Source organism: Stegostoma tigrinum, chromosome 27, assembly GCF_030684315.1.
Source record: "Stegostoma tigrinum isolate sSteTig4 chromosome 27, sSteTig4.hap1, whole genome shotgun sequence".
Taxonomy (NCBI): domain Eukaryota; kingdom Metazoa; phylum Chordata; class Chondrichthyes; order Orectolobiformes; family Stegostomatidae; genus Stegostoma; species Stegostoma tigrinum.
Window position 1 is genome coordinate 788,580 of NC_081380.1, and position 12,803 is coordinate 801,382.

At 44.3% G+C, this 12,803-nt stretch overlaps 1 protein-coding gene across 1 annotated transcript in view; it reads right to left on the minus strand.

The window, feature by feature from the left end:
* Positions 1–6,302: 6,302 nt before the first annotated feature.
* The window catches only part of cct6a (chaperonin containing TCP1, subunit 6A (zeta 1)), a 33,222-nt gene continuing 26,721 nt past the window's right edge, over positions 6,303–12,803 (minus strand). Inside the window, exons 12-14 of the mRNA XM_048557438.1 lie at positions 8,673–8,775; positions 8,479–8,551; positions 6,303–6,693 (exon numbers count right to left, since the gene is read on the minus strand). Coding sequence (XP_048413395.1) covers positions 6,621–6,693; positions 8,479–8,551; positions 8,673–8,775 — 249 coding nt within the window. The 3' untranslated portion in view covers positions 6,303–6,620. The remainder of the gene's footprint in view (positions 6,694–8,478; positions 8,552–8,672; positions 8,776–12,803) is intronic.

A 12,803-nucleotide genomic window follows, 5' to 3' on the forward strand; every position in this document is an offset into this window, starting at 1 on the left:
GAGCCAGTAAAGGTGAGTGTAGTTGGGGAGGTAGGGAGCAGATAGGTCAGTCCAGGGAGGACGAACAGGTCAAGGGGGAAGGTTGAGGTTAGTAGATAGGAAATGGAGGTGTGGCTTGAGGTGGGAGGCGGGGATAGGTGAGAGGACGAACAAGTTAGGGATGCGGGGACGAGCTGGGCTGGTTTTAGGATGCAGTGGGGGGGAGGGGAGATTTTGAAGCTTGTGAAATCCACATTGATACCATTGGGCTGCAGGGTTCCCAAGCGGAATATGAGTTGCTGTTCCTGCAACCTTTGGGTGGCAATGTTGTGGCAGTGCAGGAGGCCCATGATGGACATGTCATCTGAAGAATGGGCGGGGGAGTTGAAATGGTTCGCGACTGGGAGGTGCAGTTGTTTGTTGCGAACGAGCGTAGGTGTTCTGTAAAGCGATCCCCAAGCCTCCGCTTGGTTTCCCCAATGTAGAGGAGGCCACAACGGATACAGCTGATGCAGTATACTATATTAGCAGATGTGCAGGTGAACATCTGCTTGACGTGTAAAGTCTTCTTGGGGCCTGGGATGGGGCTGAGGGAGGTGGTGTGGGGGCAGATGTAACACTTCCTGCAGTTGCAGGGAAAAGAGCTGGGTCTGGTGGGGCTGGAGGGGAGTGTGGAGCAGACAAGGGAGTCATTGACAGAGTGTCCGTCCGGAAAGCAGACAAGGGTGGGGAGGGAAAAATGTCTTTGGTGGTGGGGTTGGATTGCAGATGGCGGAAGGTGTCGGAGGATGATGCATTGGATCCGGAGGTTGGTGGGGTGGTACGTGAAGACAAGTGGGATTCTTTTTTGGTTATTGTGAGGATGGGTTCTGAGGGATGAGTTGCGGGAATTGCAGGAGACAAGCTGGGGCATTCTCGACCGCTGTGGGTTGGGGGAAGTTGTGGTCCTTGAAAAACTAGGACATCTGAGATGTACGGGTGTGGAATGCCTCATCCTGAGAGCAGATGCGGCGGAGGCAAAGGAGTTTGGAATAGGGGATGGCATTTTTGCAGGAAGGTGGGTGGGAGGAGGTGTATTCTAGGTAGCTGTGAGAGTCGGTGGCCTTGAAATGGATATTGGTTTCTAGATGGTTGCCTGAGTTGGAGAGAGTTCCAGGAAGGTGAGAGGGGTATTAGAGATGGTCCAGGTGAACTAAAGTAATGGGGTGAAAGGTGTTGGTGAAGTGGATGAGCTGTTCAAGCTCCTCTTGGGAGCATGAGGCAGGGCCGATACAATTATCAATGTAAGAGAGAAAGAGGTGGGGTTTCGGGCCAGTGTAGGTTCAGAAGAGGGATTGTTCCATGTAACCTACAAAGAGGCAGGCATAGCTTGGGCCCATGCGGGTACTCATGGCCACCCCCTTTGTCTGTAGGAAGTGGGAGGAATTGGAAGAGAAGTTGTTGAAGATGAGGACGAGTTCGATTACGCGGATGAGGGTGTCGGTGGAGAGGACCTGGTCAGGCCTGCGGGACAGGAAGAAGCGGAGGGCCTTGAGGCCAGCTGCATGGCAAATGCAGGTGTTTAGGGACTGGATGTCCATAGTAAAAATGCAGTGTTGGGGACCGGGGAATTGGAAGTTCTGGAGGAGTTAGAGGGGGTGTCATGGATGTAGGTAGGGAGTTCCTGGACCAACGGGGAGAAAATGGAGTCAAGATAGGTGGAGATGAGTTCAGTAGGGCAGGAGCAGGCAGAGACAATGGGTCGACCAGGGAAGTCAGGTTTGTGGATTTCAGGAAGGAAATAGGAGCGGGCGGTGCAGGGTTGGGAAATGATGGGGTTGGAGGCTGTGGGTCGGAGGTCACCCGAAGTGATGAGGTTGTGGATGATTTGGGAGATGATGGTTTGGTGCTCGGGAGTGGGTTCATGATCGGGGCGGTAGGAGGAGGTGTCGGAGAGTTGGCGCCTGGCCTCAGCGATGTAAAGGTCATTGTACGATACTACAACTGCGCCTCCATTGTCCACGGGTTCTATGGTGAGTTTGGGATTGGAGCGGAGGGCTGCACATTCTGTGGGGGAGTGGTTGGAGTGGGTGAGAGGGGTGGAGGGATTGAGGTGATTGATGTCTTGACGGCAGTTGGAGATGAAGAGGTCGAGGGAGGGTAGGAGGCCTTGGGGTGGAATCCAGGAGGAGGGCTTGTGTTTGAGGCAGGAGAAGAGGTCAATGGGGGAGGGTTAGGATCACGGTTAAAGAAGTAAGCATGGAGGCGGAGGCAGTGGAAAAACTGCTCAATGTCCAAACGTGACTGGTATTCCTTGAGGTGTGGGTGGAGGGGTACAAAGGTGAGCCCTTGACTGAGGACTGACTGTTCATCCTCAGTAAGGGGGAGGTCTGGGGGGATGGTGAAGACTCGGCAGGGCTCAATATTGCCGTCTCCTCTGGAGCTGCTGGCTGTGGAGGCTCGGTTCGCAATAAACAACTGCACGTCCCAGTCGTGTACCATTTCAACTCCCTTGCCCATTCCTTAGACGACATGTCCATCCTGGGCCTCCTGCAGTGCCCCAACGATGCCACCCGAAGGTTGCAGGAACAGCAACTCATATTCCGCTTGGGAACCCTGCTGCCCAATAGTATCAATGTGGATTTCACAAGTTTCAAAATCTCCGCTCCCCCCAGTGCATCCCAAAACCAGCCCAGCTCGTCCCAGCCTCCCTAACCTGTTCTTCCTCTCACCTATCCTTCTCCCACCTCAAGCTGCACCCCCATTTCCTACCTACTAACCTCATCCCACCCCCTTGACCTTTCCATCCTCCCTAGACCGACTCCTTATCGCCTCCCTACCTCTCCACCTACACTCACCTTTACTGGCTCCATCCCCACCTCTACGACTTTTCTGTCTCCTCTCCACCTATCTTCTCCTCTATCCATCTTCAATCCGCCTCCCCCCTCTCCCTATTTATTTTAGAACTCCCTTCCCCTCTTCCATTTCTGATGAAGGGTCTAGGCCCGAACCGTCAGCTTTTGTGCTCCTAAGATGCTGCTAGGTGGACTGTGTTCATCCAGCTCTACACCTTGACGTCTTGGATTCTCCAGCATCTGCAGTTCCTATTATTTCAGAACTTAGAACATGGGTTGGTACTTTGGAACTACAACGTTGTGGCCATTACAAAAACTTGGGTAACTCAGGGAGAGAAATGGTTGTTGGAAGTTCCAGGATTTAGATGCTTTAGAAGAAATACAGAGTGGAAAAAGAGGTGGGAGAGACATTGTTAGTCCGGGCGAGTATAGCAGCTACTGAAAGGCAGTTTGAGAATGATATGTCTACAGAGTCAGTTTGGGTTGAGGTCAGGAAGGAGAAAGGAGCAGTCACTTTGCTGGGGGTTTTTTAAACAGACCCCCTAATGCAGACAAGTAGGGTGGATTGGGAGGCAGATACTGGAAAGGTGCAGAAGTCACAGGGTTGTAGCCATGGGTGACTTCAACTTTCCAAATATTGATTGGAAACATTTTAGTTGTAATAGTTTAGATGGAGCAGATTTGTCGACTGCGTTCAGGAAGGATTCCTGACACAGTGGGTAGATAGACCAACACGAGGAGAGGCCACTTTGGATTGGTGCTTGGCATCGAACTGGGCCATCTTACACGCCTGTTGGTAGGAGAGCATTTTGGCAGCAGCGATCATGATACTGTTTCTTTCACGATAGTCACGGATAGGTACATATGGCAGAGTAAAGTTTACAATTGGGAGAAGGGTAATTACAGTTCAATTAGGCAAGAACTGGGTAACATAAATTGGGAACAGATGCTGTCAAGGAAGAGCACTATAGAAATGTGGAGATTGTTTAAGGAATGCATACTGCATGCACTCGATATGTTTGTCCCTAACAGGCAGAGAAGATGCGGTTGAGTGAGGGAGCCATAGTTCTCAAGAGAGGTCGAGTGACTGGTTAAGAGGAAGGATGCTTATGTAAGGTGTAGGAAAATAGGAATGGAAAAGGCTCAAGAGGGATACAAGTTATCCAGGAAGGAGCTGAAGAAAGGGCTTAGGAAAGCTGTAAGGGGACATGAGAAAATCTTGGCAGATAGGATCAAGGAAACCTCCAAGGCTTTTTACACGTACGTGCAGAACAAAAGAATGAACAGACAAGGGGTGGGGCCAATCAAGGATTGTAAAAGGAATTTGGGCACAAAGCCTAAAGAGATGGCAGAGGTCATTAACAAATACTCCTCTTCAGTATTCACAACTGAGAGGGACCTCGTTGTTGAGGAGGGCGTTGAGAAACAGGCAGGTAGGCTAAAGAGGTTGATGTTAGTAAAGATGATGTGCTAGGAATTCTGAGGAACTTAAAGATAGATCAGTCCCCCAGGCTTCATAGGATTTATCCAAGGATTCTATTGGGAGCGAGGGATGAGATTGCAGGACTTTTGGTGATGGTCTTTTCATCCTCACTGTCCACGGGGATAGTGCTGGGAGATTGGAAAGAGGCAAACATCATTCCTTTCTTCAAAAACAGAAACAGAAATAACCCTGGAAATTACAAGCCAGTTAGTCTTAAGGCAGTGCTGGGCAAATTACTGGAAAACGTTCGGAGAGATAAGATTTATGATCACTTGAAAAGGCACAGTTTGATTCATGATAGCATGGATTTGTGAGGGGTAGATCATGCCTGACAAACCATTGAATTATTTGAAGAGGTGAATGAACGTGGAGCAGTGGATGTGGTATACATGGATTGAAGGCGTTTGATAAAGTTCCCCATGGTAGGCTTATGCAGAAGGTAAGGAGACATCGGACAGGGGTAAGTGTGGCAGATTGGATTCAGAATTGGCTGACCCTTAGAAGGCAAAGGGTGGTAGCGGATGGAAAATACTCAACATGGTGCTCAGTTACGAGTGATGTACTACAGGGATCTGTTCTGGGTCCTCTTCTATTTGTGATTTTGTAAATGATTTGGATGAAGGAGTGGAAGGGTGGATTAGCAAGATCGCGGACAATATGAAGGTGGGTCACGTTGTGGACAGTGCGGAGGGCTGTTCTAGGTTACCAAGGGACATTGATAGAATACAGAGCTGGCCTGAGAAGTGGCAGATGGAGTTTAACCCTGAACAGTGTGAAGTGATTCATTCTGGAAGGACAACTTAAAAACAGAATACAGGATTAACGGAAAGATTCTTGGCCGTGTGGAGGAGCAGAGGGATCTTGGGGTTCATGTTCACAGTTCCCTGAAAGCTGCCACCCAGGTGGATAGAGTTGTTAAGGTGCATGGTGCGTTGGTTTTCATTAATAGAGGGATTGAGTCCAAGAGCCGTGAAGTTGTGCTGCAGCTATACAAACGCCTGGTTCGGCCACATCTGGAGAATTGTGTCCAGTTCTGGTCACGTCATTACAGGAAAGATGTGCAAGCGTTAGGAAAGCTGCAGAGGAGATTTACCAAGATGTTGCCTGGAATGGAGGGAAGGTCTTACAAGGAAAGGTCGATAGAGCTAGGGCTTTTCTCTTCAGAGCATTGGAGGATGAGAGGTGACCAAAGACTCCTGCCCCTTCCAGACTTCTGGTCATCTCTCTTGCCTGTGTGACCATCTCCTGAATAGGAGACGCTGTCTCTCATATGCCACAGGTGGTCCTTAAATATAGAATTCATGAACGCCATCTCAAACTGGAGAAACATCTTGTACAAGTGATAGCCATACATACGGCAGCAAGTGGAAGCGGTCAGCACTGATTCCAGTCTTGGGAGACATTTGGTGTTGAGTTTGCATATTCTCCCCACATCATCTGGTGGTTCCACACCCACCGCCACCCTGGTCGAAAGACGTGGTTAGGATGAATTGGGCATGCTAAAATTGTCCTGTAGTGTCCAGGGATGTATAGGTTAGGTGGATTAACCATGGTAACTGCAAGTGTGGGAAACCTGGGTGTGGATGCTCTTTGGAGACTCAATGAGCTGAATAGCCTCTAGGTGCACTGTACAGATTCTATTAAGTGGCAACCAAAGTATGTCATGTTGATCTATTTTTCCAATCCAACCCGTTTGGATATATTACATACCTCTGGAACAGATGGAACTTGAATTTGGGCCTCCTGGTCTGGGGTAAGGACCATACCACTATGCCACAAGAAACACTAAGGCATGTGGTGTTGAGAACAAACTAACAATGGACCAAGAAGTTACCCAGTTTGATGACCTGCAGCATTCATTTTTAAGGGTTTCTCACACTTTAAGCAGCAGGACAGAACCATCATAATGATGGAAAAAAATACCAGGAGATGCAAAAGGATCTTCAAAAGGAAAAAAAAATTGCTAGTAGATGTATTATTAAATACCACACCAGGACACATACATATCATTTGCAAAACAACTAGATTTATTCAACAGTTGAATGCAAAGATTGGGAAACAAAACTATTTAATGTAGAATAAAAAATTATTCACCATAAATAACCACAAAACATGAAAGCTTAACAATGTATTTGTATTTGTCACTGTTAATAGCTTAACAGCTTCAGTGAAAACGCGCATGGCCTCCGAATATCCTTGCAGCCAAGAGGATTGAAAGACTGAGCCCCTGGTTACACTTACTATTCAGTCAGTTGGCCACATTATGGTGATATGTTAAATTCAAAAGGAACAAGTTTGAACTGTAAAGAAATCCTGTTTTTTGTTTAGCCTTTCAGAGACGACATTCCTGCTCGCATTATTTCATCAACAAGAAGAATATTGCTTGCAATTACCGTACTGAAAAACAAAAAAAAAATTTAAGCTCAATTGTTACAGTAAAATTTATTACAACCTGGCTCAACCAATGTGTAACACTTATTTTAAAGTAATAGCCAATTGCAATTGTAAATATTACTTACATCAACTAAGCATCTATTACTAATTTAACTCAGGAATAAACAAGATGAGCAAGGTTACAAATGTTGGTTTGAACTTTCAATTATTTTGAATTACCCAAAGGCTTGGTTGCTTTCTCCATGGAAAACCTTCAAGGTGACCTGCCAGCCAGTCAGTATTCTTATCTCCTACATTATAAAACTGTCGTAATCACATTTAATTTGACATTCTTGCATTTTAGTACATAAGAACTAAGAGCAGGAGTAGGCCATCTGGCCCCTCGAGCCTGCCCTGCCATTCAATAAATGTTGGCTGATCTTTTTGAGACTCAGCTCCACTTACCCGCCTGCTCTCGATAATCCTTAATTCCTTTACTGTTCAAAAATGTATCTAGCCTTGTATTAAAAAGTGAGGTAGCTTCAACCGCTTCACTGGGCAGAGAATTCCACAGATTCACAACCCTTTGGGTGAAGAAGTTCCTCGTGACCTCAGTCCTACATCTGCTCCCCTTTATTTTGAGGCGATGCCACCTGGTCCTAGTCCAGAATGTATCTCCCTATCCTTTCTGATGAAATAAAATCACTTCATTTACTCATCTCAACCGGACACTTGTCAGCTGAATCTAGTCTCTTATGGTCTAACAGTCTATTTGTGTCACAGTCACTGTTTATACTACTATTTGACCAGAAATATTTAATATCCCCCAATCTGAAAGATGATTTACAAGTCACTGTTTATGTCCTTATGATTTTTAGACAAAAATTGGCCCTCTATACAACAAGGTATAATTTTGTTATGTAGCCTTTTTTGTATCATATACTCCCTTCAAATCTATACAGACATCATCCATTGCTGTCTCTTACCCAAGAAGACAAAAAAACACACAATCTGCTTTCAAGTATTATCTATAACTCTGGACTACATGTAAACTACATAAAAAGGACCAAGAATATCATTCAGATGCCACTTATGTTCTGCACTCAAGGGTTCTCAGTGCAGGTTTCAAGTCATGGGGAAAATACAATGTTTCTAAGTGATGAATGCAGCAGTTTTTGCAAATATAGCTCGAAACAAGTGGATGGATGCAGGTGATATCTTCCCTGATGGCTTGGTGCTAACAAAACTTCATGCTGTAATCTCTGAGAAATTTTAATCAAATCCGAATTACACAATCCACCATGCCAAGATTCAAACAGAGTACATTACCAAGGTCTCCAGATTAATAGTCTAGCTTTATATCCCTTAACCAGACTCCCTGTTCAGTCTCTCTGTACATAGAGCCAAAATGACATGAAATTCAGAGCAGGACCTAATTTTGCCAAATCCATTGATAAAGCCAGGCTCACACTAAAATCTAAAACAAATTGCTTGAAATCTCAGCAGGTCAGGCAGCAGCGGTCAGAAATCAGAGTTTACATTTCAGGTCCAGTTACCCTTCAGAACCCGAAACATTATTAGACACAATGCATTAACTGATTTCTCTCCACAGATACCGCTAAACCTGCTGTGATTTTTCAGCAATGTTTTCATTTGAGATTTAAAACATCCACACAGTTTTAATCTTTTTACTCTCTAAAATCAACTTGCAAGTGTTTATATGCTATATATACACAGCAATATCAATAAAACCTCAAAATCCAGATCACACAATTGCCCAAAACAGGGTACACAATTCTGCTCACTTACCTTGAATGAAGCAGCTGCTTCTTGACATTATAGTTGTCCCAAACCCCAGCTTCACCTGCTAGCATTGGTTCACCTGTGAAAGACAATAGGTCAAACAGGAGATAAATTCCAATAGTAAAAAGCTATTGATCGCTAGTGTGAAAACATCCACCCTCTGTTCCACCAAAATGAATGGGACCTTGATATTAACTTACCAGTGTTCAAGTTTACACCAACAAGCTGGCCAGATTCAGAATATTCTGTCTGAATTTTTACAAGAGTCTCTTGAGGATCATATCCAGAGTTTTGTGCAAGTACCTGAAACAAATGAAGTGTTTATTCTGCAATTATTGTTTCTCAAGCATTATTAGAATAACTACCTTTTATTTAAACTGAGGTCAAAAGAGAACTGTAAGAGGAGAACAGCATTAATAATAATGAATGAAAAAAGGCATTAGCAAGAAAATATCTGTCTTCAGAAGATTGCAAAGTGGAATTTAAGAATCACAACAGTTCAAAAACACTGATGGGAGCAGTTTACAAGCTGCAGGCAGTGGCAAGAACAATGTACAGAGCATTAATGAAGGTATTATTGATTCAGAATGAAGAATAAAAAACAGGATTCATTTCTGAAGAAGGGTCGAGGCCTGAAATGTCAGCCTTCCTGCTCTTCTGATGCTGCTTGGCCTGCTGTGTTCATCCAGCTCTACACCCTGTTATCTAAGGTATTATTGGAGCTTGTTATAAAGACAAAGACAATCTGGTAATTGTGGGGGACTCCATCAATGCAGGCTGAGGCAATCAAATTGGCAAATGCAAGATTAGTTTGCAAAACAAAATAAACTCCAAGCTGTTGAGTGAGGCAAGGGAGAAAATAGCAGGGGCATTGGCAATAATTTTCAATTCCTCTCTGGCCACAGAAGAGGTGCCACAAGACTGGAGGATGGGCTGTGTGGTACTGCAATCATGCAGAGTAAAGCACAAACCAGAAACTAAAGGGCAGTCGGTCCTCAATGTTGGAAAACCTACTAGAAGCAATTCTGAGGAGCAGAGTTAATCTGCCTTTGGAGAGGCTAAGATTAATTAAGAACAACCAGCATGGCTTTGTTAAGGGGAGGTCTGTCTGACCAACTTGATTGATATTTTCAAAGATGTGACCAGTGCATCAATGAGAGTAATGCATTTGACAGACTGATAGGGATTCAAAATTGGTTGAGAGGCAGGAAGCAGGTGATCTTGGTCAAGAGGTATTTTTCCAACCAGAAACCTGAGTCCAGTGGAATTCCAAAGGGATCAGTGTCCAGGCCCTTGCCATTTGTACAAATAATTTAGACTTGAATGTAGTAGGAATGATAAGTTCGTAAATATCAAAATTGGAGAAGTGATAAAAAAAGAGGCACTCTTATGGCGCACTCAGTGTCTCTAGTCCTAGACCTCAAGGCCCAGGTTCTCAAGTCCCACCTACTCCAAAAAGGTGTGTACTAACATCACTGAATAAGCTGATTAGAAAAATAGGTTACATTAAAAGTTATTAGAAAGACAGCCTTGGATATACTTTCTCAGAATGGAGAACTGTGACCAGTGGTGTTCCACGGGGATCCATATTGAGACCACTGTTGTTTGTGAACTACATAAGTGATCTGGAGGAAGGTTATAGGTGATGTGATTAGCAAGTCTGTAGATGACAATAAGATTGGTGGAGTAGCAGATAGTGAAGAGGACTGTCGGAGAATGCAGCAGAATATAGATAGATTGGACAGTTGGGCAGAGAATGGCAGATGGAGTTCAATCCAGGCAAATGTGAGGTGATGCATTTTGGAAGATTCAATTCAAGAGCGAACTATACAGTAAGTGGAAAAGCCCTGGGAAAATTTGATGCACAGAGATCGGGGTGCTCAGGTCCATTGTACCCTATAGGTGGCAACATAGGTTGATAGAGTGGTCAAGGCAGCATAGAGCCTGCTTTCATTCATCGGATGGAGCATCAAGTACAACAGGTCATGTTACAGTTGTACAGGACTTTCGGTTCGACCACACCTGGGATACTGCGTACAGTTCTGGTCGCCACATTACCAAAAGGACGTGGATTCTTTAGACAGGGTGCAGAGGAGGTTCACCAGGATGTTGCCTGGTATGCAGGGCGCTAGCTAAGAAGGGAGGTTGAGTAGATTAGGATTATTTACATTAGAAAGACAGAGGTTGAGGGGGGACCTGACTGAGGTGTACAAAATCATGAGAGGTATAGACAGGGTGGATAGCAAGAAGCTTTTTCTCCCAGAGTGGGGGACTCAGTTACTAGGGGTCATGATTTCAAGGTGAGAGGGGGAACAGTTTAAGGGAGATATGCATGGAAAGTTCAATACGCAGAAGGTGGTGGGTGTCTGGAACGCGTTGCCAGCAGAGGTGGTAGAGGCAGGCACGATAGCATCATTTAAGATGTATCCAGACAGACACATGAATGGGGAGGAAGCAGTGGGATACAGATCTTTGGAAAATAAGCAACAGGTTTAGCTAGAGGATCTGGATGAGCGCAGGCTTGGAGGGCCGATGAGCCTGTTCCTGTGCTGTAATTTTCTTTGTTCTTTTGTAGGCAGGTTTGCCAGATGCGCTGATCAGTGGCAAGCACATTTCAACTTGGACAAGTAGCAGGAGACGCACCTAGGCAGGACACAAGGCAAGGGAATACATGAACAGTAAAAGACTACTGCTTGAGCTGTAGAATTTTAGTGAAAAGAGATTGGACAGACCAGCATTTGCTTTCCTCACAGCAAGAGACTTTTTCTTGGGGGGCGGAGGATAGCTGAGATGTATAAAATTACAAGGTGTATAAATAGGGTAGACATGAAGGAATCAATGACCAGGATATCTATTTATATTAAGGGGTAGGTGTTTACAGGGATTATGAGAAATGATTTTTCCATCAAGAAAGCGGGGAGGAAATCTAGAACTCGATGCCTTCAAGGGTTGTAGATGCAGAAACACTCCTAACATTCAAGAAGCATTTCCATGTACACTTGCGATGCCAAGGCATACAAAGCTATGCACCAAGTGCTGAAAACTAGGATTAGATTAGTTAGATAATGTTTCAGTGGCACAGACTAAATGGGTTGAAGATCCTATTTCTATGTTATAGACCTCTGATTCTATTTTTGAGAGGTTCTTAAAACAATATATTGTGTAACCAGAGGGATAAAGCTGACTTAAATCTAGCACTGTAATAAAACAGTTCATTAGTAATACTTACGTAAAGATCCTCTGGGAAATGCTAATCATAATAGCATGTTAAGAATGTCATGTTTAAACTGTGTGTTCCAACTACAAAGTATAAATGTAAAACCAACCCTACAGGTATCAGAGATCGGATTAAAATTAATTGGATAAATACACTAAAACATATAGTTGTAAATAAGCAATGAGAAGCATTTAAAGAAAAACTCAATACAAAGCACTTACAATGAAAAATAAAAAATTGGCAAAAACCACACATCCACACCTCGCTCAGAAGTTAACAATAGCAACAACTAAAAGAGGCTTTTAATATTGCAAAAAAAAGGAACAATCTGAAAATTGGGAGCATTTTAGAAACCAGCAACGAGCTACCAAAAAAGACAAGCAAATTGTTACACGGCAGACAGAAGCCAGTGCACACTGGTTCCGTGAATAAGCATTATGACTGTGTGTCAACACATCATAGAATCCCTAGTGTGGAAGCAGGCCTTTCAGCCAACTGAGTCAACACCAAGCCTCCAAAGAGCACCACATGAAACAGAGGAAAATTTTTTACAGCACAAATGGATGGTGTTATACCCAGGACCTTAACAGGAAGATTACGACTCATGCCATATGCTTGTGAGCACAAGAAATTGGAGGACTGACTGACTGAACACATGGCAGGAGAACTGGCGTAGAAAGAAGAGCATCAGATTTGAGGAAACGAGACCATTCGGGAGTAGGTGGAACTTGTACAAGTTGGATGGGTACACCTCAAGACAGAGATTGTTATCCTTGTAGGGAGAATTGCTAGAACTGTTGGGTTGGGTTTAAATTAGCTGTCAGAGGGAATGGGGACCCAAGGTATAACTCAAATCAAAAAAGAAGCTAAATCGTACATCAGGATGTTGAAAAGATGGGAGAAACAAAGCATCAAGTTAACACCACTCTACTTAAATGGGCACAGCATTTGTAACAACGTACATGACCAAAAAGGATAAAGAGAGATAAACTGTCATCATGTAATTGCCATTGGAGAAGCAAGATAGCCAGGCAGGGGAACTAAATATTCAAAGATGGTTAGTATTTATTTACCTAAAGCTTGGATCCATTTGTATTAAAACAGTAATTGTTAA